At 61.1% G+C, this 25285-nt stretch overlaps 1 protein-coding gene across 4 annotated transcripts in view; it reads left to right on the forward strand.

The window, feature by feature from the left end:
* DNMT3A (DNA methyltransferase 3 alpha) overlaps positions 1-25285 on the forward strand; it is a 91884-nt gene that overhangs the window by 35986 nt on the left and 30613 nt on the right. For all 4 annotated transcript variants that reach the window (XM_051840839.3, XM_051840833.3, XM_089326727.1 and 1 more), the window contains exons 3-6: positions 1296-1400; positions 16186-16456; positions 21676-21719; positions 22018-22164. In XM_051840839.3, the coding sequence (XP_051696799.1) occupies positions 1296-1400; positions 16186-16456; positions 21676-21719; positions 22018-22164 (567 nt within the window). The remainder of the gene's footprint in view (positions 1-1295; positions 1401-16185; positions 16457-21675; positions 21720-22017; positions 22165-25285) is intronic.

Raw genomic sequence — 25285 nt, forward strand, 5'->3', positions numbered from 1 at the left:
CCCCCACCCCCGTCACCTGAAAATGCAAGTGGCAAACCACATGCTATCTTGAAGTCACAGAAAATGAAAGTTGAGTGGGACTTGGAGGGCCATCTCAGTTGACATCCTCGGCCCCTGACCCTGCGCCGACCATCAAGAGCCACCTGCTGTCCCTCTGCTGGGCCAGGGTCCCCTGTGTCTCCTTCCCCAATGCCACTGCCACCGGGGCTTAGTCATGCCGGAGCCGGGCTGAGTCAGAATGGACTTGTGGGTGGTTTGTGGCCAGGCTGGAGCAGTGAGGCAGGACTTTCTAGGTGTAGGACTGATGCTGTGCCGGGGGTGGGGTGCGGGTGGGGGTGCAGCCAGCGCCACACACTTCTGGCCCAGACTTGGGCCAAGCCGAGGGACCGAGGGAGCCGCGCCTGTGCGGTGCCGGGCGGTGCTGCCCACGGGCTCCGGGCGGCAGTGTTCACAGTGCAGGCAGGCGCCCTCCATCTCCTGCGCCGGCCTCTCGTCCGTCAGCGCGCACTCTTCAGACGTCGGCAGATGGAATGTTTCTTTTTGATGACGATGGTTCGTTGGGTAGATCACTAATGTGATTGTTTGCTTGGGAAGATTTTTTTTTCCCTTACAAATAAACTCTGAGCTCAGAAGCAAGTCCTTTACCACGGTCTGTGCTGGGATTTTGGGGGTCGGAAAATGCAGCCCGCAGGAGAGGGAGGTGGAGTCTGCAGGGCAGCAGGCTGTCCCCAAGGACCCCAAAGATGGATTTCTCTCTCTCCCTCTCTCTCTCTCTAGGGTTCATTTAATTATTTTGAGAGACAGAGTTACAGAGAAAGAGGGAGACACAGAGCGAGAGAGAGATCATCCATCCACTGGTTCACTCCCCAAATGGCCACAGTGGCCAGGGCTGGGCCATGCAGAAGCCAGAGCCAGGAGCTTCTCCCACATGGGTACAGGGGCCCAAGCACTCGGGCCATCTTCCACTGCTTTCCCAGGAGCATTAGCAGGGAGCTGGACAGGAAGTGGAGCAGCTGGGACTCAAACCGGCTCTCATACGGGATGCTGGCATTGCAGGCACCACAGCACCAGCCCCCCCAAGCTGTGTTTCCGTGGGGCTCCACAGGAGTCTCAAGGCTTGCCACGCGGAAAAGAGGTTCATCACCGTGCGGGGCAGCAGCGACGCGGCCCAGCCCGGGAAGCCTGGCTGTCCTCGGCTGGGAGGAGTCCTCGCTGGAGGGAGGTCAAGGCCGGCCCGGGGGGGATGCGCCTGTGGGATCAGCCTCTGGCCTCACCAGCTGTGTCTGTGCCCACAGGAAGGAGAAGAGCAGGAGGAGCCTCGTGGCAAAGAGGAGCGGCAGGAGCCCAGCACCACCGCCCGGAAAGTGGGCAGGCCAGGGAGGAAGCGCAAGCACCCGCCGGTGAGTGTCCTTCCGCGTGCACGCGCCGTAGTCAGCGGCCAGGTGCGTGTGTCCTGTAGGGACCTGGGGGCGTGGTGAGCAAGTCCATCCAGCTGCAGTCCTCACTCACATTGCCCGTTCTTCGAGCCCCACAGCCACCCTCCACTCCCTTGTTTTCTGTAGCAACAACCAGAGGCCCCGAAAGTGCAGGCGACTGGGCTGACAGGGCTTGGAGCAGGACTTGGCCGAGGCCCCTGACTCATGGCCTCACTTTGGAGGGGCAGCCGAGAGCTGGCCAGATCTCAGGCTGGACGCGCAGGCCCCTCCCTCCAGGGCCACACGCACCCCCGGCCTACAGGAAAAGAACTGAGGCCCAGGGTCTGCTGGTGGTCCCTGTCAGAGGAGGGCCAGGGTCTAGGCCTCTGGGAGCCATGGCTGCTGGGGGGGGGGCAGCCCCAGGGGGCGGGGCTGAGCCCTGCAGGCCCCCCCCCACCATGTCTTAAGTGCAGAGGGGGAGCTGTGACTGCTGCCTGACACCACGGACAGCTGGGTCCTTTCTTTTAGCCCCGTCCAGCTGAGAATGAGGGGATCCAAGGGCTCTGGGTTTGTAACTCTGCTTTCAAGGACAAGTTCTCAACAGGGCTGGAGCCAGGGATCTGCGGGACCCCAGGGGGTGGGAGGGCGGAGAGTCCGCCCAAACCGAGGTGCACGGCGGCCGGCTCTGCTTGGCGACGCGGCAGGGAAGAGGGGCGGAAGTGAAGTAATTTAACTGGTGAGTGATTTCCAACATTCTAATATTAAAGCAAAGGGATGTTTTATGGGTTGGAATGAAACGTTCACATGACATTGATAAAATGAGGCTTCAAAGGCGTTTCCAGCTTGCAGGGTGCTCTCCAGGGGGCACGTGGCAGCCCGGGCGGGCAGCCCCCCCCCAATGCGTAGCAGGCTCCTGCTTCCTCAGACCCAGGCGCTGGGCGCAGGAGCCCCTGCCCCTGCCAGGGGAGACCCAGCGGCCCCTGAGGCATCCTTGTGTGTCTCTGGAGTCAGAGGCAAGGCCGGCCCCGAGCGGCGGGGAAAAGCATGAGTCAGAGGGCACGAGGAAGTCGGGCAGGCGGGTGGCCCTCTGTGGACGGTAAGAGAGGAGAGGGGACAGCCCGGTGGGTGGAAGAGGCTGAGGGCTATCGTATAAATCTCCCACCTGCCGCAGGCTCCCCGTGGGAAAGAAAAAGCCCTGGCTTTGGGCAGACCAGGGTTCAGATCCTGCACCACTGCCTGCATGGCCTCGTGTCCATCACTGCCCGAGCCTTGGGGGCCCTTCCGATGGACACAGGTGGTGAGGATGCGCTCCCCCTGCACCTGTGGCGGGGAGTTGGCAGGTTCGGGCACCAGTGAGCCAGCCCCAGCGAAGGCTGAGCCCTCTTTGGCAGGCCACAGAGGTGCAGTTTGACAGGGGAAGCAGCATCTGGATTGACTGCTTCCTGGCTGTGTGACCTAGAGGAAGTTACGCAGCCTTTCTGAGCTGCTTCCTCATTGGTAAAATACGGCTGTCTGTAACACCTGCCCTGTCCGCCTCCTGCGGCGCTTTGGCACAGAGCAAAGTGGAGTCCACACGTACAGGAGGCCGGGGGGCAGGCCTTCCGGGTGGGGGCCAGCGTCGGCTTCTCAGCAGCCCACAGTGTGCGGCCTGTGCGAGTCGTGGTCTGCTGTGGTGCCACCCATGGCCTGGGCGACCCCTGCAGCCCCCTGGACTCAGGGCGAGGCCCCAGCGGGGGAAGCACACAGTGAGGGCAAAGCTGCCTAGGGAGCAGGGGCCTGAGCTGACGGGAAGGGACGCCGTGCTTCTGTGGGGGCCAGGTGTAGCCAGGAGCTTTCCCACGTCATCCTGCCAGCCTAGAGGGAAGGGCGCTTGGCTCGGGTCCTGGCAGGTGTAGCCGAGGCGGCGCTGCCGGAGGCCTGGAGGCTTGCTCTGTGCACACGGCGCTCGGCCAGTCCAGACAGACAAGGGGATCGAGCTGGGTCCGCTCGTGGCCTCCTAGCCCCAGGCCGGAGCGTCTTTGGCTCCTTCTTTTGCCTGCAAGGCCATCTGTCTGCCTTCTGCGGGCACCTGTGTCCAAGGCTCTGCCCTCCCCTACACCAGCTCCACCCACCCCACCCCACCCCCGTGCCCTCCAGGCCCCGCCCGTCCTCCCTCCACAGCGGACACAGCACAGGTACCAGCACCTGCCGTGGAGGAGCCGCCCCACTCAGAAGGCTTCTTTGCAGTGCACTGTGCTAGAGAGAAGAGGCCCCCACAGCCCCAGGAAATGCAGCCCCCCAGCTCTGTTCAGGCGTCTCCCAGGACTCTGTCTGCTAAGGGACAAGTTCTGGAATATTCCGTCTGGTTCCTCCTCATCTGACCTCTCCTGCCCCTGCCCTGGCGCCCACTGCTACCCCTTTGGCCACACCCATTTCTCCCGCTGCCTCCCCTCTCTCCACCTGGCCCAGTGCCACGGCCCATCAAAGCCTCGCTTGAAGATGAAGCCCAGGTCAGCTGTCATGACCCCCTCCCCCGAGAGTTCCCCCTTCCCGACCCATTTGTGAGGTTCATGCTGGTGAATTACCGAGAACTCGGAAGACAAGCTCCAAGCCCAGCGAGCCCGTGCTCTGCAGATCTCTCTCGCAGAAGCACTCAGTTACCTGTCCCTGTGGAATCCCAGAATCAGTGCTCAGGAGCTTTGAAATTGTTTGGTTTATCGATTGATTTATGTTTATTTGAAAAGCAGAGGGAGAGAGAGATCAGTCTTCATCCATTGGTTCTCTCCCCAAATGCCTGCAACAGCCAGGGCTGCCCCAGGCTGAAACTAGGAGCCAGGCACTCAGTCCAGGTCTCCCACACTGGCGGCTGGGACCCAGGTACTTGGGCCATCATCATGCTGCCTCCCAGGGCACACATGAGCAGGAAGCGGGGACTGGAAGTGGAGCCGTGGCTTGGAGCCAGGCCCTCCGATGTGGGATGTCGGCGTCGCAAACGGGCATCTTAACCGCTGCACCGAACACCCGCCCCTGGCGTTTTCCTTTAACAGTGGCATTGTATGTTTTGCAAAAGCATCCTTGCTCGGTGCATAGAGAACTTTTAAAAGTGCGAAACCAAAACCCCTGGTCTGTGATCCCTGAGAGTTTGAAAAGCAGGTGGGGAGAGCTTGTGTCTCCCCACCGAGCCAGGCCATGCTGCGCTCCTGCTCCTGTTCAACATTAGGCAAGCTGTCTGAAGACCGTGTCCCTCGCCTCACGGTGACCCCCGTGGAAGGCAGGTGGGGGCCACTGTCATTACCATCCCGTGTTTACATGAAGAGACCAAGGTTCAGGACGATTCGGGACTTGGGCCCTTGCCTCCTCAGCAAGCATCTCGAGGCGGCAAACGCACGCAGGAGTGCGTGGAAAAGTGTCCAGGACCGGCCTGCACACGCGGGAGCTGTAACTGCGGGGAGCAACTGACCCACACGCCAGGGAGCCGGCGAGGCAGGGGGAAGGCAGCCAGGGTCTGAGGACAGAGGGCTGGGCCTGCTGTGTCGGCAGCTCGGCCCTGAGAGCCAGGATGCTGCCGTGTGAGCCGGCACAGGAAACAGGAAGCCAGCTGCAGGGCTGGGCGGGGCTTCGGAAGGGAGCTGGCACCTGGGCCAGGGCCTGCGGGCTGCCCAGTGCCTATGACGGGGAGGAGGGGGCTGGCATGTAGGCCCGAGCCCGGGGGTGGGTGGGGGTGTGTGGATCCAGGCAGCTCCCTGGTCACCAGTTCCTGGGTGCATAGAGGGCAACAAGGGAGGGTGTGTGGGGCTGGCTGCTGCCTGGTCACAAGGCCATACGGCCCTGTGAGGGCCCTTGTGCTCCATGGGTGGTTCCAGCGTGGGGCGCTGGAAGGAAGGCTTCTGCCCTTGCCCACCAGACCCTGGGGCTGCCCTGCCCGTGGGGCCCCGGCCCCTGTTTACTAGCTGTATGAATTTGTTCATTGAAGATTTATACCCACCAACTTCCTCCAGGGTTATTTTTTGTTCAAAAGGAGCACTCTGAGGTCACCTCTTGCTAAGAATAACTCAGGAGGGGAGGGAGGAGGCGGGGAGGGGTGCTGGGGGCTGGTGCTGAGCTGAAGCCCGCGCTGCTCCCTCTGCGTCCGCCCCTACAACCCTGAGTGACGGGGTCCAGGAAGGCAGGATGGCCCCGCTTTGGAGCAGAAGATGGGCGGGTCGGGGTGGGGTGGGGGGAGCTGCGGAACGGCAGGGCGCCGCTCCCCTGAGGCTCCAGCCAGCAGGGCCGTGGCCCTGGCCGTGTGGGTTCTGCTCCACAGCGGCTAGCAGAGAGGACCTTTTGACTTTGCGCCAAGAGAGAGCTCAGATCCCTTCCTGTTTCCAGCCCAGACCTGTTCCTGCACCAACCCGTCCAACCGCAACTCCATGGCCTGCTGCCCCTCGGTTTCAAGCCAGAGCTTGGTGTGACAGGATTCGGGGGCCCTTGGCGGTCGCTCTCCTTGCAGGGAGCCAAGCAGGGTGCGCTGCCGCCGGCTCCTCTGCCTTCCCAGGCTCGTGCTGTAATGCAGGAGGTTCGAACTTCCTGACTGCTCCCACAGACCCGCCTGCTGGCTCCCTGACCCACGCCATCGCATCAGCGGTGCACCAGGGCCTGCTGCAGCGGTGTGGGCACCAGGAGCATAACTGGGAAAGCCAGGAAGACAAGCCCGAGGAGCCCCAGCTCGAGGGGGCCTTCAGAAGGGGGTGGGGGTCGGGGAAGTCAAAGAAGCAGAGCATCACCCGGCGACCAGGGCCTCTCCGAGCAAGGCGTGGGGGAGGCGGCGCACGCGGGCGCTGTGGCCTGTGAGCAGCCCTGCCTGCCGAGTGGATAGGGCTCCCTTTGCACATGTACTCCATGTGGGTCGGAAGTGTGGGTGGAGGGGGTCTCTACTCTTCGTCATCTCTGAAAAACACGTTTACCTGGAAGTTTTCTTTTTTAGAGGTGCATTTATTTGAAAGGCAGAGAGACAGAAGGGGAGGGAGAGAAAGAGGGAGAGAAATCTTTCAGCCACTGGTTCACTCTCCAAATGCTGCAACAGCTGGGGCTGGGCCAGGCCAAAGCCAGGAGCCAGGAATTCCATCCGGGTCTCCCACATGGGTGGCAGGGGCCATAATCCACTGCCACCTCAGGCCATTAGCAGGGAGCTGGATCGGTAGCAGAATAGCCGGGACCCAAACTGACATTCTGATGTGGGATGCCGGCATAAAGCTCTGGCTTACCCCCCTCGCACCACAACACCAGCCCCTATCAGGAAGTTTTGAGGAGGAGGCAGTGAAGGAAGTAGCACCCTTGGGTGCTCAATACATGCAAAGATAGAGGCTGGTGGGGGTGAGTGCATGCAGACATAGAGGCTGGGTGGGGTGAGTGCATGAGACATAGAGGCTGGGTGGGGGTGAGTGCATGAGACATAGAGGTTGGGTGGGGGGTGAGTGCATGCAGACGTAGAGGCTGGGTGGGGTGAGTGCATGAGACATAGAGGCTGGGTGGGGGTGAGTGCATGAGAGATAGAGGCGGGGTGAGTGCATGAGACATAGAGGCTGGGTGGGGGTGAGTGCATGAGAGATAGAGGCTGGGTGGGGGTGAGTGCATGAGAGAGAGAGGCTGGGTGGGGGTGAGTGCATGCAGACATAGAGGCTGGGGGTGAGTGCATGAGACATAGAGGCTGAGGTGTGAGTGCATGAGAGATAGAGGCTGGGTGGGTGTGAAGGGTGGGTGTGAGTGCATGAGAGATGGAGGCTGGGGGGTGAGTGTATGAGATAGAGGCTGAGTGGGGGGTGAGTGCATGAGACATAGAGGCTGGGGGGTGAGTGCATGAAACATAGAGGCTGGGGGGTGAGTGCATGCAGACATAGAGGCTGGGGGGGTGAGTGCACGCAGAGATAGAGGCTGGGTGGGTGTGAAGGGTGGGTGTGAGTGTATGAGAGATGGAGGCTGGGGGTGAGTGTATGAGATAGAGGCTGAGTGGGGGGTGAGTGCATGATAGAGGCTGGGTGGGGGGTGAGTGCATGCAGACATGGAGGCTGGGGGGTGAGTTCATGAGACATAGAGGTTGGGTGGAGGTGAGTGCATGAGACATAGAGGCTGGGTGGGGGTGAGTGCATGAGACATAGAGGCTGGGTGGGGGTGAGTGCATGCAGACATAGAGGCTGGGGGGTGAGTGCATAAGACATAGAGGCTGGGGGGGAAGTGCACGCAGAAATAGAGGCTGGGTGGGTGTGAGTGCATGAGAGATGGAGGCTGGGGGGTGAGTGCATGAGAGATGGAGGCTGGGTGGGGGGTGAGTGCATGCAGACATAGAGGCTGGGGGGTGAGTGCATGAGACATAGAGGTTGGGTGGAGGTGAGTACATGCAGACATAGAGGCTGGGGGGGGGGTGAGTGCAGGCAGAGATAAGAGGTTGGGTGGGGGTTGGGCTAGAAAACAGTCCCACAGTCTTTTGGGAGGAGCAGTGGCTGGGCAGAATTGGAAGCTCCAGGCGCCAGTGACATCATAACAGGGACAGCATCAGTGTTGTCGTCAGAGAAGGGAGCAGATGGAGCAGGGGCCCTCTTGGAAGCTGTTTGAGAAAACTGGCTGTATTGAGGGGGAGCATCAAACTGAGATTGCAGGATCTCAGCTTTGTTGTTCAAAAAAAGAAAAATACCCAGTTTGATTTCTTTTCTCCCTGGCCCCTTCCCTCGAGTCACACACCAGAGCCACCGCCCGCGCAGCGTTCATTCACACAGGTGTCTGCTGAGGCTGTGGTCTTCCTCGGAGCCCGGCCGCCCCTGCATCACGCCCCCGCGTCCCTGCTGGCACGCACATCCCTGGGTGTTGCTGACGTGTGTCTTTCGTCATCCCCACCTACAGAGCTCTGTGCTCCTGGGGAAGGCTAGCTTGAAGACAGTACAGCTCCCCCGTCCCAAGGGCTTCCCAGGGCCAGCACCCCCCAAGGCTGGGAGATGATGGCAGGGGGCGCAGGTTGAGCACACGCAGCTGGGGCAGCGGGGGAGAATGCCTCCCGAGAACCTTCGAGAAGGTCAGGGAAGCACCATTCTCCGTGGTGGAGCCCCTTCCTTCCAGACCTGTCTCCTGGGGCTGGCAGAGATTGAAACCAGAAATCAGAGGTGCGGGGGCCTCCTCTCCATCCCGGGCCTGGCAAGGGTGCCCAGCCCATTCTGGAGCCTTTTGCAGGTTGACTTGAAGGAGCACAGCCAGGCCCTGGGCTTCCAGGTGGGCAGGTGTCCCTGCTGGAGCTGGACTTGTGGACTGGCCACCTACCGCATGTTGGGTCTCGTATTGTTGGCTGGCTGTGGCTCAGGACAGCCTCCCAAGGCTGCAACTGAGTGACCCGTCAGGCTTCACTGAGCCCTGAGTCCCTCTCCTTAGACTCCTGGATGGGTGGTGTCGGGGGAGGGAGGAAGGCAGCTCAGTGCAGAAGTGGTGTGGAGCTGGTGGGGCCTGGAAGGGGAGCATGGGTGGGGACCAGAGTGGCCCTCTCTGGCTGATGGTCCTGCTGCCCCAGCCCCCACGTGTGGCCCTTGTAGCTGCTCCATCGGGAAGAAGGAAGTTGGGGTCAGGGTCCTACTTCCCAAGTTTCAGGGTCTGGCTCCACTCACCCCAGGAAGGTGGGCAGGGGGCCTCTCTGGCTGACTGCTGCAGGAAGGCCAGGGGGCGTGGCGGCCATGGCCCAGTGCCAGTGCTGCCCTGCCCTGCTTATGTGGACGTGATGGCTATTCCGGAAACCAGCATTACCCTGGAAAAATCCAGGCTGGCAGAGGGGCTGGGGCCCTGCGGGAGTGGGGGAACTGGAAGGAGCACAGCGCTCTGTGTGAGTGGAGGGGAGGGGCTCGCAGGTCTCTGTTGAGTCACCGGCATCCGTGCACATCCCTGTCCTGTGGCAGCAGGGCGCACCCCGACTGCACTGCGTGTCCCCAGGCCATGGCTGGCTGGGTGGCAGAGTTCCCGGATGGCACGGAGTTGAGCCATGCAGAAGCCTCAGAGGCGAAACGGCAGGCCTGGCCCTCTCCGGTGAGCCCAAGGGCAGGAGGGAGGCCAGGAGGAGAGGGGCAGGTGCGTAGGCCCTGTCTGTCTTGCTCCTCTCCTCCAGGTGAACCCTGCAACCAGGTGCCTGGGCCCCCTGTCCCCTGCTTTGTTGCCTTCACCTCTCTCTGCCTCGTTTTTCCTTTGTGTGTAAATACCACGACCCCAACAGAGGAGCTCTTGAACGCTGGGGCAGGGGCTGTGGTGCAGTGCTTGGATGCCTGCAGCCCACGTCTGCGCACCCGATCTGGGTCCTGGCTGCTTTGGTTCTGATCCAGCTTCTGCTGATACATCCAGGGAGGCGGCAGCTGATGGCTCAGGTTCTTGAGTCCCTGCCGCCCATGTGGGAGACCTGGAGGGAGTTTGGGCTCCTGGCTGTGGTCTGGCCTGGCCCTGGCTGTTGTGGGCGTTTGGGGAGGGGTCTGGCCCAGACTTCTTGCAGAGTGGTGGGGGGGAGTAGACTTTGGCCTGGACAGGTTCACGGCGGCGGGAGGCGCCACCTTGCTTTTTCTCAGGGTGCGTGCTGCCATGGAAAAAGCCAGCTGCCTCTCCCGGCCCCTCCGGGGCCCAGCAGGGGCTCCTTTTTTTTCTCGGAGTTCCTGGGATTGGTGAGCAGGGGCTTTTCCTGAGAGGCCGGAGACAGCCTGAACATGTAGGAGATGTGGGACTCGAGTGACCCACGCAAGCCGTGGGCCATGGAACCTGCTCCTCGAAAAAGAATGGGCAGCACCAGCTACCCCAGCCTCATTGTGCTCATGAAGTTCATTACTTTTTTAAAAAAGATTTATTTACTTGTTTGAAAGGCAGAGTTACACAGAGAGAGAGACAGAGAGACAGACAGACAAGTCTTCTATCCACTGGTTCACTCCCCAAGAGGCCGCAATGACCTGGGCTGGGCCATGCCAAATCCAGGAGCCAGGAGCTTCTTCCGGGTCTCCCAAATGGTTGCTGGGCACCAAGCACTTGGGCTATCCTCTGCTGCCTTCCCAGGCACATTAGCAGGGAGCTGGGTCGGAAGTGGAGCAGCTGGGACAGGAACCTGTGCCCACATGGGATGCCAGTGTCGCAGGCAGCCCCTGAAGTTCATTAATTTCATAAGTGCATGTGTGCCGGGGTCTGTGCTGGGGGCTGGGGAGCCGGAGGTGCAGAGAAATGAAAAGACGAACAACGTGTGGCTCCCAGTGGAGGAGAGAAGCACACGAGCTGGACCAACAGGGGCAGCAGCGTGGTGAGCGCTGTAACAAGAGAGGCTGAGAAAGAGCTTTGTAAGCGAGCGTGGCATGCCGTGGGCTGGGGCCTTCACCCACCCCTGGGGGTGAGGCAGGCCCAGCAGCTGCTCCCACCTGCCAGCTACACGGTAGGAGGCTGGGAGCTGGGGGCAGGGCTGAGGCCGAGGCTTCCCGAGACTGGCGCCCAGCACAAATCCCTGCCAGGTGTGTGTGTGCCTGTCTGTGTTTATCTGTGTGTCTGTCTCTGTGCCTGTGTGTGTGTCTGTATATGTTCATCTCTGTGTGTGTGTGTATCTGTGTGTGTGTGCATCTATATGTGGGTGAGAGACTGTGTGTGTGTACATCTGTGTGTATATATCTGTATGCTTATGTGTGTGCACTGTGTATGCACCTGTGTATGTGTGTGCATCTGTACATGTCTGTGTGCATCTGTTCGTATGTGCTCATCTCTGTGTGCATCTGTGTGTGCATCTATGTGTGTATGTGTGCATCTGTGCATGGGCCTGTATATGTGTGTGCATCTCTCTGTGCATCTTTGTATGCGTACATTGTGTGTGAGAGAGAAACTCCACGTGTCTCTGTGTCTATGTGCATTTGTGTGTGTGCGTATGTGCAGTTGTGTCTGTGTGTGCGCATCTATCCGCTGGTTCACTCCCCAAGAGGCCGCAAATGACCTGGGCTGGGCCACGCCAAATCCAGGAGCCAGGAGCTCCTTCCGGGTCTCCCGAATGGATGCTGGGCACCAAGCACTTGGGCCATCCTCTGCTGCCTTCCCAGGCACATTAGCAGGGAGCTGGGTGGGAGGTGTGTGTTCATCTGTGTGTGTCTGTGTATGCATGTGTGTGTGCCCCTGTATCTGTGTGTGTGCATCTGTGTATGTGAGACTCTGTATGTGTCTCTGTGTCTGTGTGCATTTGTGTGTGTGCATAGGTGCATTTGTGTCTGTGTGCGCATTCTGTGTTCATCTCTGTGTGTGTCTGTGTGTGTTTGCATCTGTGTGTGCGCCTATCTCTGTGTGCCCATCTGTACATGTCTGTGTGCATCTGTGGGTGTATCTGTGTGTACATCTGCAGGTGCATGTCTGTGTGCACGTGAGACACACAGACTTTAAAGTATTCCTTAGAAGACAGCAGAATCATGGTTGTGGGCCTGAGTTCCTGCTTGGGGTCTAGCCACGTGAGCACACTTAATGTGTACTGGAAAGTGGGTAAAATGGTAAATTTTATGTTACATATATTTTATCACCGTTTTTAAAAAGTTTTACAAAAGGCAGCCCCCAGGTTTTTCAAAGCCTCTTTTGACATCTGGGGGTGACTCCCTGCCACAGGGGCTGTCCTGCGTCTTGGGCCTTACCCACTGGATGCCAGTACCCCTCCTCCACGTGACAGCCAAGTGGATGGCCCCCAGCTGAGAGGCCTGAGGGAGGGTGGTGACAGGCAGCAGAGAGGCAGGAGGCCATGTCCCCAGGCTACGGGGGTCTTGCCAGGAAGGAAAGCTGTGGTCCCCAAACCCTGAGGGACCCCTTGAGAGCTGGGCAGGGTCTGAAGCCCAGCGTGAGGCGTGATGGGCTGTGGGAGACAGGACCCTGCCTTACTCAGACCCAGGGTGGAGCTGGGGGAGTAGAAGGAAGGGCTGCTCCCTGCTGCTATTCCTGTTGTGTCTCCCCCCGCCCACTCCCACAGCCACAGGTGAGGAGAGAGGAAGTCAGAATTGCAATTGCTGCTGATGGCTTCCACAGTGGTCAGAGGTAATGGGCGCAGTGACAGCCCCAGGGGTCCCACGGCCCCTTTCAAGGCAGCAGACAAAATCAAAGCAAACGAGAGAGGGTTTACCAGTTACCTCTGCCCCGGCAGCAATACCACCATTCCAATTCCAAGCTTAAGAGCAGGAAATGATCACTTTGAACCTAGCTTTGCAGTAATCAGTCTCTTGTGAATACTGATCCGGCACCTGTCAGTCTAGCTGAGTCATGCAAAGTCCCTGCCTCCAGGAGTGACATGCTGCTGGGGCCAGGGGACAGGAGAAGAGAGACGGTAGCTGGGGAAGGGCTTGGAGGTGGAGCCCAAGTCCAGGCCTGGCTGAGTGTGCCTCTCTCCAGATGGCCACAGCAGCCAGAGCTGGGCCAGGCCAAAGCCAGGAGCAAGAAGCTCCATCCAGGTCTTCCACATGGGTGGCAGGGGGACCAAGCACTTGGGCCATCCTCTGCTGCTTTCCCAGGTGCATTAGCAGGGAGCCGGATTGGAAGTAGAGCAGCCAGGACTTAAACTGGTGTGGATATGGGATGTCAGTATCAAAAGCGTAGGTTCAACCTACTATGCATCGATGCCGGTCCTCCGGGGTGGTTCTTGGTGGGTCAAGGGTTGTCCCTGGCAGGGGCCATCAGCTCTCTCTAATCCCAGAGCTTGGCTGACTCGGGGCTCATCAGAGCAGAGAGCACAGGGAGGGGGTGTGGACAGGTGGGAAGGGGGTTCCAGCCTTGGTAGCAGCTCCAGAAGAAAGAAAGGGGCATGGGCTGCTGCACGGCCTGGGGGGCATTCCTACTCTGCCTGCTTGAGTGACCCTCAGCCTGGGCATGCTGGGTCTCCATGCTACGGAGCTGGTGGTCAACAGGAAGCGAGTCCCGGGGCGAGAGGAGGCCGTGTGGCCCTCAGGCAGGAGGAGACGTCTCGAGCAGCTCCGTGGGGCTCAGAGTCCGTGGGACCCTTGCCTGCCTCCCTCGTGGTGGCTCTGCCAGGGTTCTGTGGTGCTTGGCCCAGCTGGACCCTGGAAGGTGGCTGTTGAGGCAGGGATGGGCCACTCCCCAGGCTGCCTGCACAGGGCGACTGCAAGGTGGCAGGGAGGAGCATTCTGGGCCTGCGGAGCCCTGTCTGCTTCAGCAGAGGCGAGACCCTGCTGCGTGGGGCGACAGGGGTCTGCTCGCTCCATGTCACACCTGCATCTGGCTTTCCTGGCTGTGCTGGGCCTCAGTGGAGGCCTCCCCACCCCCTCACCCACCCCACTCCCCCCGCTGCCGACCTGATGCAGCCCCTGTGCGCCAGCAGCCAAGGAGGGCACACAGTTTGGCTTCCCATGGAGCGGAGCCCCCCCCACGCAGCCTGGCAAAGTCACTTTGCTTCCTCGGGCGGCTTCCTGGACCCGGAAGCCCTGGCAGGGAGGAACGTATACCTGGGAGGACCCTGGTTCTGTTCCGGGTTTTTCCAAGGCCCTTGCCCCTGTCTGTCCACTCGGGGTTCCTCAGAGTTGAAATCCTAGATCCCTAGAAGGGAAGCAACCTTGGAGCTCGCACCGTGCAGGACAGGGGCTGGGGCCAGTGTTGTGCACTTGGGTGGCACAGCCCTCTGGGGGGAACTGGGCAGTGTCTCCCCACACGGAGACACACAGGCCCCCTAACCTGGCTAGTCCACGTCTGGGACACAGGTGTGTACAGCCCTAAGTGCAGGGTGCTCATGGCTGCCAAAAGCAAGTAGGCGGGAATGCAGCCCCACCGTATGGGCACTTGCACCAGGAGCCAGGCCCACCTGCCCGGGGGTGGAGCCATGGGCACGGGGCCTGCTCCATGAGAGGACAGGCAGAGTGCTGTGAGCGGTGCCTGCCCTCTCAGCAAACACCACCTTGGGGTCCGGATGTGTGTGTGGGAATACGTGTGTGTACTCGTGGAACCTGCACATCGTTATACATCGTAGGAAAAAGAATTTACACAGGGGCCAGCGTTGTGGCACACTGGCTTAAGCCACTGACAGCAACTCCGGCACCCCCTACAAGTGCCAGTTTGAGTCCCGGCTGCTCCACTTCCGATCCAGCTCCCTACTAATGCACCTGGGAAAGCAGTGGAAGATGGTCCAAGTGCTTGTGCCCCTGTCACCCATGTGGGAGACCTGGATGGAGTTCCAGGCTCCAGGCTCCAGGCTTAAATAAACAAATAAATAAATCTTTTTTAAAAAATCTTTTTTTTTACCTTGGAAAATCTAGAAAGGATACTCACCAAACCATAGTGATTTACCTTGGGGAAATAATTTTGGGGTTAGGGAGTTAGAATATGAGCTTTAATCCTTTAACACTATTCATTTTTGTGTGGTTTGGATTTTCTACAACACACGTGTCTGACTTTTATACATTGAAAAAAAAAAAGACACAAACCCAAGGGGCGTGTATTTGAGGCAGTACCTTAAGAGCACCTACATCCCATGTTGGAGTGCCTGGTTCAAGTCCCGGCCCCACTTCTGATCCAGCTTCCTGCTGAGATGCACCCTAGCAGGGGCATCTTGAGTCCCTACCCCACACGTGGAAGACCTGGATGGAGCTCCTGGCTTCCATCTGGCCCGGCCCCAGCTGTTCGGACCATCTGGGGAGTGAACCAGTGGATGGAAGTGCTCTTGCTCTCTCTCTCTCTCTCTCTCTCTCTCTCTCTCTCTCCCCCTCTCAGTGTCTTTCAAATAAAACTTTAAAATATTTGAGATCATAAAAATAAGAAACACACAGCCTCCACTTGTCCAGCCTGGCCATCGCACCTGGCAGGTGGGGAAACCGAGGCGGCTGTGTCTGCGAGCTGAGCCTTTGGGAGGTCTGCTCTGCCAGTACTGGGCAGACTTTCTGCAAGCAGAACCAGTGGGGCAGGGTTCACTCAGTGCACCCAGTGCCCGGGGAGGGAAGTGGGGGCAGAGTGGTGAGCTCAGGGACCCCTGCCTCCTCCCGCCCAAGACGGACACGTCCATTCTTCCCAAGATGTCCTGGCCGCTTGCATCCAGGTGGCCGAGGACAGGCCATGCACAGACAGCAGAGGGCAAAGAGGTACGCAGCTGTCCTTAAAAAACCATGAGCTGGAGCCAATCACAAAATTCCCGGAGCCTCAGGTCCCTGGGCTGCCTCCCAGGGAGTCAGAGGCCCTCGAGGGCTCATGGGCAAGAGGAGCCTTGGCCCCAACATGGGACACTGCCCAGGGCGGGTGGGATTGCTGTTCCTTTCCTTGGTTCTTGACACCTTAGCGAGCTCAGCTCTGACGCTACGGGAGAAGGCAGTGCGGCCCTTTGGGGAGTGGAGGGGCCCCATGCTCAGAGGGGTCCTGCAGAGACTGTGTGTTGCTCTCGGGGGCCTCGGCTCTTGGGGTGGTCTGAGAGCCTGTGGGGACCCACGCAGAGGGGAAGGACACTTCTGAGTGGCCTCCAGAGGGCAGGCCAGCCCTGCTCCCCAGAACTGATTCGGGGCACTGGGGTCCACTGCTGGGGAGCCTGCAGGCGTAACGGACAGCATGGGGGTGAGTTTGTGAAGCCCCGTGTGGCCACAGCGGGCCACGGGGGTGCCCCTTCTTTCCTTTCCCGTTACTTAAGCTGGAGTCCACACACACACCTTGGCTTCAAAGGCTCAGGCCGATGCCGTGTGCAGGATCACGGCCCGGTCTGCTTACTGCAGGGTTCTGCGAGCAGTCTTTCTGGCCAGAGGGGCAGCACGCAGCAGCACTGCCCGGGGACTCCAACCACGGCCCTAACCCTCCCCTTGTGTGTCTGTCTCCATCCCTCCAGGTGGAAAGCAGCGACACGCCCAAGGACCCTGCGGTCACCTCCAAGTCCCCGTCCATGGCCCAGGACTCAGGGCCCTCCGAGCTGTTACCCAACGGGGACTTGGAGAAGCGGAGTGAGCCCCAGCCGGAGGAGGGGAGCCCTGCTGGGGGGCAGAAGGGCGGGGCCCCAGCTGAGGGCGAGGGTGCAGCCGAGGCCCCGCCCGAAGCCTCCAGAGCGGTGGAGAATGGCTGCTGCACCCCGAAGGAGGGCCGAGGAGCCCCTGCAGGCGAGGGTGAGTGCCCGGCACAGGGGTGTCCTCTCTGGGCCCCACTGGAGTCCCTGAGGGCCAGGCTGGGGAGCAGGGAGCTGAGCTGCTCACCCAGGCTGAGGCCCGGAGGCTACTGGCTGAGTACGGCCCGCACACATGGTTTACTTGGCTCGTGTAGTGTGTAAAATATTGTAAAAATTAGTTGCCAATATTTAAAAATCAAGAAATTTCACATAAAAATCTGGAGTTCTGGCTTCTCACACACAGAGACAAAGCTAGATCTGGCAACGGGGGTGTGCATGATGCCAGTGGCTGCTACACTGGGTTACTGGCCATCCCCCTGCCTCCTTGGCTGGCTGTGTGCCTCAGTTTCCCTCAGATCCCGCCTGGCCCCTGCCTGCACTACCACGTGACCAGCAGCTCTTGGGCACTGCCCAGTTAGGTAGCTTCTGACGGGGGCGCTCAGGGCAGCAGGTGGTTTGGTTGATTGGGAATTTGGCCGTGACTGTGTGGTACGCAGGGTGGGAGGCAAGGGCAGCGGGGCGAGGGTGGCCTGCGTGGCCTAGCCCAGAGCTTTCCGTCAGGGGACTTTCGGCCTGGCCCTGGAATCCTGGCGCGCTGCCCACTGTTCTCTTTCAGGTTAAGCCAACGCTTTCAGGGCCAACCAAGCTGTAAACATGTCAGTAATGAGGACAACTAGCATTTGCACAGGGCTTCGCAGCTTACACAGCACCTCCTCTCGCGTTCTCACATCAGGCCCTCCCAGGGTCCTGCCAGGTTGCTTTGCATATGTGCATTTTAATTTCAAAACATCTTCCTTCCAAGTGCCGGGTGATGGAATGAGTAAATTGATCAACTGGCGGAACCTATTTTCACACGCATCCGAACCTAATATTCCTGCGGAATAGACTATTTCCAGAAGCGAGAGTTCCAAGTGTGATTTATAATATCTTGCATTTATTATTCAGCCAGTACTGATACTGCCCCGGCTGTGTGCCAACCACTCTCTCAGGCCCTGTTGTTTGATTGACTCCATCCCAGGTGGCATTGTGCCCATCTGTAGGGGAGGGAGAAAAGGAGACTTTCGGAGACAGAGTGCCTGCTCACGGCCCAGGCCTGTCCGCAGCTGACCCAGGGCTCACAAAATCCTGGTCCTGTGCCTTCCAGCCTCCTGCTGCTATGGAGGTGCTCAGTGCCAGGGTGGTCCCCCCGTGGCCGTGCAGGCCTCCTTGCGTGTCCTCACACTTCATGGGGTCTGGGTGGGGCGAATCTGAGGCAGAGAAGAAGTGGGATCCCTTCCCAGCTCGACATGGTGCTCGCTGTGGGCAGGTGTCTCTGGGTGTCCAGAGGCTGGGACCGACCTGTGGCTGGCACCCTGCCGCTGCTCAGGCCGGCTGTGCTTCCTGCCTGGTGCATGGAGCCATGCTCCAGGCTGTTGGGCAACTCTACGGGTTGGTTTTGGTTGGCTTTCAGTCTGGGATTTCCCCCATCTCCCTTTCTATTGCTCACGGGAGTACCTGCTTCAGCCAGTCAACAGGTGTTTACCAGATACCAGTTTAGTGTGTGCCAGGATCTGTGTCAGGGACTGAGGGAACCCACAGGAGCAGGAACCTGGTTTTCGCCCTCCGGGACCTCACCGTGGGCCGGAGAGACAGAAATGCATACTTGGAAGCGTGTGTTGGTGCCCGGAGCTGAGTGCTGAGTGAGCCCGAGCTGCAGGGGGAGCCAGAGTCGTCATGTGGGGGCAGAGCGGGGACACTCGCTCCCAGGTGGGCTCCCCAGTGCAAGGGAGCAGGCAGAAGCCACAAGGCAGGCGTGGAGAGAGCTGGGGAGAGACACAGGGGGCCAGACCGGGCTTTCAGGGTGGTGCACTCGGCTTCGTGATGTGAAAAGATCACTTGCCACCTGTGGCAGGGGGAGAGGTTCTGGGGGCTGTGTCAGGGAGCAGCACCTGTGAGCCAGGTGGCCGTGTAGATGGGCTGGTCAGGTGTGCCGCGTGGGTCTGGGACTTCCAGACACTGGGTGGGTCTTCCTCAGAATTTTAAGTGCTAGTCTGGGTGGGCAAAAAAAAAAAAAAACCTGCCGGAAGTCTCTTTGACCTCCAAAACACAAATGGCAGCTGGGGACACTGCCATTGGCCCCAGCTATCCAGGAAGTGGAAACGCTTTTCTGGGGCCCCTGCAGGCCACCGTGAATGGCCCAGATGCTGAGCTGGGAGACGGGCAGTGGAGGAGAGGATCTGCCAGGGGCAGCAGGTGCAGAGGCCGGCTCCCGGCCCAGTGGTCAGCTGATGCACAGCGCATGCTCAGCTGGCTGGTTCCGATGAGGAACGACACCCCAGCCCGGGAGGAAGTAACTTGGCCGCCATCTCCTTTCAGTTCCCCTCATTCCAGGGCTCTTCTCGGGGGCCCCCTCTGTCTCCATCTCCACCGGAACCCCCTTTCGTTGGTTCCGACATGGCAAAAGCAGAGGTTCCTGTGGCCCGCGCACCCTCCTGTGTGCACGCAGGGAGCCCAGGCTCTGCCAGCACAGCCAGGAGAAAGAACCGAGAGGAGGGAGCGGCCGGCACAAGGGCCAGCCCCGGACAGGCAGGTGATGGCAGGTGGCCCCGCAACGTGGCTCTCCTTCCCTGCCGCCCACTGTGGGCTGGCTGTCCTCCAGCCTTGCTGCCCACAGCCATCCACGAGCCAGGGAGGCTGGAATGTAGTCTCAGGTCCTGCTGGGACCTACTGAACCATGCTTGAAAGATGTCCTTGGGATTCCTGTGCACCCTACAGTCTGAGAAACCCTCGCGCCCCCGCCTTGATCCTGTGAGGAGCACTCTGAGTGCTCCCCATTTTCCGATGGGGACACCGAGGGTCCACAAAGGCAAAATGACCCGCCCAGGCTTGTCCAGCTAGTGAAGAGGCGGGATCAAGGCCAGCAGAGAGCTCCTCTCCGCTCGAACTGGGCCCAGGGCCAGCCCCGGACTAGCGATGCCCTGAGGTGAACCTGGCCTCGGCTCTGTCCTGGAGGTTCAGGGTTGTTGAGAAAGAACCTGGGCCCCCGGCTGGGTGTCGTCCTGGACCAACAGGGAAGGGTCGCGAGCCGTGGCCTCCCCCGCCTGCTGCGCCCCAAGACGCCCCCAGGGTCCTGTCCGGGCCTGTCAGGACCACCCTGGAGGGCACACAGCCACCTGGCTCTGCCAGGGCCCGTGGGTCTGGGCCAGGAGCAGATGGACTGCATGGGGCTGGTGCCGAGGGAGCAGCTGCCCCTCCCAGGCTCCAGCCAAGCGCGCGCTCCAGGCAGCCAGGGGGGCGTCTCACTGGGCCAGCCTGGACAGTGTGCGCGTGCGCGTGCGCGATCCCTCTGGGCATGCGCAGAGCCTGTCCGGGAGAACATTCCAGAAAGAAGTCAGAAACTACATAACGAAAAGTCATTCTGTTTTGGGGAGCACGAGGCTGCGGAATCCGGAAGGGGGTGGGGCAGTGGCGAGGGCTGGGGGTTCGGTCGTCAGGGAGCCCCGACCTCTGGTCTCCCGCCACTCCCCAGGCCTCACTTCCCTCATCTGCCAGACCTGGGGCTGGACCAGCGTTCAGTCATCTGCACCGTTGCTGTGAGCCCTGATTTCCTTCCATGCTCATGAATAAATGATTCCGCCTCAGTGTCACAGGCCGCGGAAGGGCCCAGGTGGGAAACCCGCGGTCCGGCCGAGGCTTGGGCAGAGGCGGCGGCCCAGGGACCCGCTCCGGTGCCGGTGCCGGAGCCGGAGCCAGCCCCGGGGTCGCGCACGCCAGCCCCGGCCGCAAGCCCGCTGCAGCTGTTCCGGGCTCCACTAGGAGGCCCGCAGCGGGTCGGCCCCGCGCGGAGGCCCGGCCGGGCCCACCAGGCCGTGGCCGATCCGGGGCCGGCGCCCCCTTCTGGCAGCCCAGGGCCTCGCCTGGCGGAGCTGAGGGCTGAGAGGAGGAGGGGGCCCCGCGAAAGTTGGGGAGCCGGCCGCGGAGGGAGACAGGACGACGTAAAGGAAGCGGGGAGGAAGAGGCGCAGACGCGGCGGGGGAAGACGGGCCCTCAAAGGCCGGCCACGTACGCTGCGCCCGCCCGGCCGCCCACGCACGTGCCCGTGGCAGACACGTGCTTCCTCCCTGGCCGCTCCCCGCCAGTCTGACTCGCCCGGCGCCCGGCCCGGGGGTCCGCGGGGGTCCGCGGGGGTCCCCTCGCAGAGCCCGGCCCTTCCGGCCTGCTGCTGAGGCCGACCCCAGCCCCATGCCCCCTGCGCCTTCCCCGTGGGGGAGGGGGCTGAGTGTTCAGAGCCCGTCAATGCCCTGGCGGTTTCCGCCCCAGGCCAGGAGATGAAGCAGGGGCTGTTTTTTCCGTTTTGGGCTCTGACTCCCCCCGCCCCCACCCCCACCCCCGACACCCCACCCCCCCACCCCACCTTACCCTGAGCCAGCGCCGTGACCTTCCTGCTTTGGGTCCACGCTCTACTGTGTCTCGCCATCAGAGAAGGACGTTCGGGGGCCTGGATCCAGGGCAGGCCTGGGCAGCTGGCCCGCGGCTGTGGGACCGGGGTGCAGGGCCTGCCAGGGGCGCCGAGGGCTGAGGACCAGGCCAGGAGGACAGGGTGCTGTGGGGGAGTCCGGGGAAGAGCCGCGGGAAGCGCTGGGTGTCAGCAGAGGGGAACACACCGCGTGTGTTAAGCATCTACTGTATGCCCAGCCCTGCACCAGCACTGTATAACCGCCTGCTGACTGTAGAACATTTATCTCACTCGGGGAGAAGCAGCTGGGGGGAGGTCCCTGAGCCCCTGCCTGGATCTGCCCAGCGCAGAGAGCCCACACAGGGGGCAGGGAGGCAGGAGGGACAGAGGCGACTACTCATAATTGAACCCAAACATCCGGAACCTTGGAGAGCCCGGCCAGCACCTGATTTCCCAGCTGAGGACCCTGATTCTTGCAGACATGGGGTCACCCCACACAGGCACGCCAGGGCCTGGAGGGCACCTGGGCATGCCCCGGGCACAAGCCCGGCCATGCTGCTCCTCACTTTGGTGGCTGGGGGCGGCCCGGCCAGAAGCCAGAGCCCAGAGCCCTGCGTTCCTGCTCAGCCCTAGAGCGGCCCCGGTGCCCTCTGTTCCAGGGCTTGCCGATTCCTCAGAGCCATCGTGCTTGCCACCGGCAGGCCAGGGACCCCCGGCACAAGTGGGGCCTCCAAGCCGCTCCCAGTGACTCTGCCAACTGACCCTTTGTTCTTCTCTCCCCACAGGCAAAGAACAGAAGGAGACCAATGTGGAATCCATGAAAATGGAGGCAAGTGTTTTCCTCAGTCTTGTCCCGCCCTTTCTTTGCACGGTGAGGGTGGAGGCTGGGAGGAGGCCGGCTGTCCCCCAAGAGGCCAGCGCGCCTGCTCCAGCACCTCCCCTTGCTGTCCCCTCCTGGTTGTGGGCTCTGTGCCCCCGCCCACCCACGCACCCCGCTCTGCTCTGGCCAGGAGTGCGCTGAGCCACGTGAGTGCCCTCTGGGGCCCCTCTGGGAGAAGCGAGCCTTGGCGCAGGGCTCGAAGTGCCCACTTTAACACCCATCCGTCTGTCTTTTGTGTCTGTCCTAGGGCTCCCGGGGCCGGCTGCGGGGCGGCCTGGGCTGGGAGTCCAGCCTCCGCCAGCGGCCCATGCCGCGGCTCACCTTCCAGGCGGGCGACCCCTACTACATCAGCAAACGCAAGCGGGACGAGTGGCTGGCACGCTGGAAAAGGGAGGTGAGGCACCTTCTGACCTGGGCCCCGACCGCCTGCAGAGCCGGGAAACTAGACGCCGGCCTCAGCCACCTTTGGGCACTGTTGTCCGGGCCTGGCTGAGCCTTGCTGTCCGCTTCAGGTGCACCTTTCAAATGTCTAGGGAGCTGCTTCATCCCTGGGTAGTGATTGGTTTGCGTGTCCATGCGCTCACTGCAGTGCCCGGGTCTCATCATGTGTGTGCCCCCTTGCCCTTAGGGGGCTGAAAAAACGAAAACCCAGGCTTGCTTTCGATGGGGTGGTCAGGAGGGACTTCTTGGAGGAGGTGGCGTCTAAGAACTGTGTGTGGAGGGGATGTGAGAGAATGTTCTAGGCAGAAGAGACTGAACAAAGAGGCCCTGGCTCCTCTGTCAGAGGCACCCCTGGGCTGAAAGAGCGAGGGAGAAAGTGGGGTCAGCCGAGGCTGGGGCAGCCGGCAGGGCTCGTGGGGCCTGCGGGAGGCTGCTTAGCACCTGAGTGTCCCGGGGGGCCGTGGAGGCTTTCGCGTGCAGACTCCAGTGGCAGCGCGAGAAGGCAGCCGCGAGGTGTGTTTCGGAGGCAGAATGAAATGAGGCTTTCTGACGGGCTGGAGGCTGGGGAAACCGAGTCACGGACGACTCCCGGGGGTCTGGCTTGAAACCGGGTGGAGTAGTCAGGAGTGGACTGGAGCTCTTTGCAAGCAGCAGCTCCACCTGCTGCGCTGGCCCCGCCCAGCGGGTGTGTTGAGCTGCTGCTCCTGGGCTGGGTTAGTAGAGAAAGTTCCAGAAGAAGTGGGTGTGACCTGCCTGTAGCAGGACAGGAGAGCTGTGTGAGAGCTGCTCTGGAGGGCGCCCACGGGGCCGCAGGTCTGGCGAATTCGTCTCCAATTCCTTGGGGCTCCTGGAAGAGCTGGGAAAGGGGCAGCCTGGCCGAGGTCTAGGGGGAGAGAGGCGCTTAACCCTGAGCTTGAGTGTGGCCTGGGGTGGGGATCCGGGCCCTGGGGCTCTTCCCTCCTTCTGGGACAGGGGCTCTGCTTTGTAACCCCTTGTGCTGTGCAGGGGTCTGCGCTCGCGTCATAGGAGGTAGGAAGCCCAGACACTCAGGTTTCGGCCCTGAAGGCTTGTGTAGAAAATTCTGTGGTTCTCACACTGTGCCCCTGGCGAGCAGCAGCATGGAGGCTGTCCGTGGTCAGACTCAGCGCCCGGGAGCGGTGAAGATGCCAGGTAGATGCTCCGCAGTGCTGAATCTGAGGACGGGTTTTCCCTGCACAAGTAGGGAGCAGCATCGGCCACACGTACCTGACGCCAGCTTCAGCCCTCCTCCGGGGCTTTTGTCATAAATCAGAAACCTTTGCCATCTGCTGCCCCAGCCAATACAAGGGAACACTGGGCATTCAACAGGAGACCATGAACAAGTTGGCACTTAATGTAACATGTTGTAGGGGACTTGTGATTGGCAACACGGAGACGCCTGAACAAAGCAGGTTTTCTGCTAATAAAACCACTCCCGATTGCCACGCCACAGTGGAAGATGTCCATAAAGAAGTCCATGCTGCCCAGCACAGGCACTAGCACTGCCGGCCCCCTGGCCTCCAGGCTGGGCACTGGGGACCCCGAGAGTGATGTGTCGGGCCACAAGCTCCCTTGGCAAGTGGGGAGTGGCCGGGATGGGACGGGAGTGGAGATTTCTTGCTCCTGTGGGTGCCCGGCTCCAGGCTCCACACAGTCCCCTGCCGTGCCATGCTGTGCTGGGGGACAGGGAAGGGGCTGTTGGGAAAACACAGGTGGCCTCAAGGTTGCTCAGGCCCCCGGCTGAAGAGCAGCGACTGCTCCCTCAGCGGGGTAAGAAGGTACAGATGTCGCCCTATGTCTCGGGCTCCTCGCAGCTCTTCCAGCTCTGCCTCCCCATGCCCTTCCTGACGGCTCCCCCATCCTCCATGTCTGGGTCCACGCACCTGCTCTCCTGTGCACACCCGCCTCCCCTCCTGCTGGGCAGCCAGGCTTCATCGTCGGCTCCAGCTGCTGCCCAGACAACGTCACCTAGAGGTCCAGCCGGCGTTTCCCGACTGCAGGATGCCATGCCTGCCCTTTCTAGCTGTCTCCAGGGCATCTTTACAGAGCCAGCTACCGGAGCGGCCCAGTCGGAGTACCAAGTGAGACAGTGGAGGCTCCCAGAAGCGGAGAGGGTTCCTCCCTCCCATGACAGGCTCGGGGCCCACGGTGCCTGCAGAAGGAACGTGGCCTTGCACAGGGCTAAGACCGATTTCTCCTGGTGGTCCAAGAGGTGGCTTTGGCTTTTAATGGAAGAGCTGGAATTCAGGGAAGGGGAGAGGGGAGACATTTCAGAAGGAGGTGTGCAGCCTGTGCCAAGGTCCTGAGGCACAAGCCAGCATGGCCTTTTCGGGGGTGGCAGTTCCGTGTGGGCAGGTGCAGGCAGAGAGAAGCAGGAGGCGTGGCTGTGCAAAGGTGCACCTGAGCCGGGCTGCGCCTGCCCCTTCCTCCAGTCTGCGGCTCCGCCTGGGACCTTCCTGCCTCACACACCGTCCCCGCGTGCACCCCCTTCCCTCTCGACTGCCTTGTCCTTCAGACCTCGTTACTGAGGGGGGCTGCTGTCTACTTCCCTGCCTCCCTGGGTTTTCCACCCCACCCCAGATTTAGTAAGACTTTGAATACTCCAAAATGAGTGAAATTTAGAGTAGGTAGATGGGGCAGACGGGACATTCCTCTGAGCTGGTGACCTCTGTCGCTCGCTTCTGTGCCCTGCACCTGTTCGTTCATCCTCCTCTGGATGTGGGGTACTTTAATCCTGACCAGGCGCGGTGGGGCCCTCCCCACCCGGTGTCGTCGGATAGCCCTGGGAGCGTGCACCAGCTCCCTGCTGTCCCCCCACCCCGGTGTCGTCGGATAGCCCTCTGGCTGTCTCTCCAGGCTTCAGTCCTGTGGGCCCACACACGCACACACCCCACAGCTCTCCATGAGGTCTCCATTCCCCTCACCAAGCTCCTTCCGTCCGCCCTGCCTGCGCTCCCTCTGTGCTCTCCCCTCACCACCCTCCAGGGAGGAGGCCAAGAGCTGCTGCCTCATCCAGAAAGTTCTCTAGGCTTCCTCCAGCCCACTCTCCCCCTGAC

Source organism: Oryctolagus cuniculus, chromosome 2 (assembly GCF_051225735.1).
Source record: "Oryctolagus cuniculus isolate XC-2025 breed Fujian yellow rabbit chromosome 2, ASM5122573v1, whole genome shotgun sequence".
Taxonomy (NCBI): Eukaryota; Metazoa; Chordata; class Mammalia; order Lagomorpha; family Leporidae; genus Oryctolagus; species Oryctolagus cuniculus.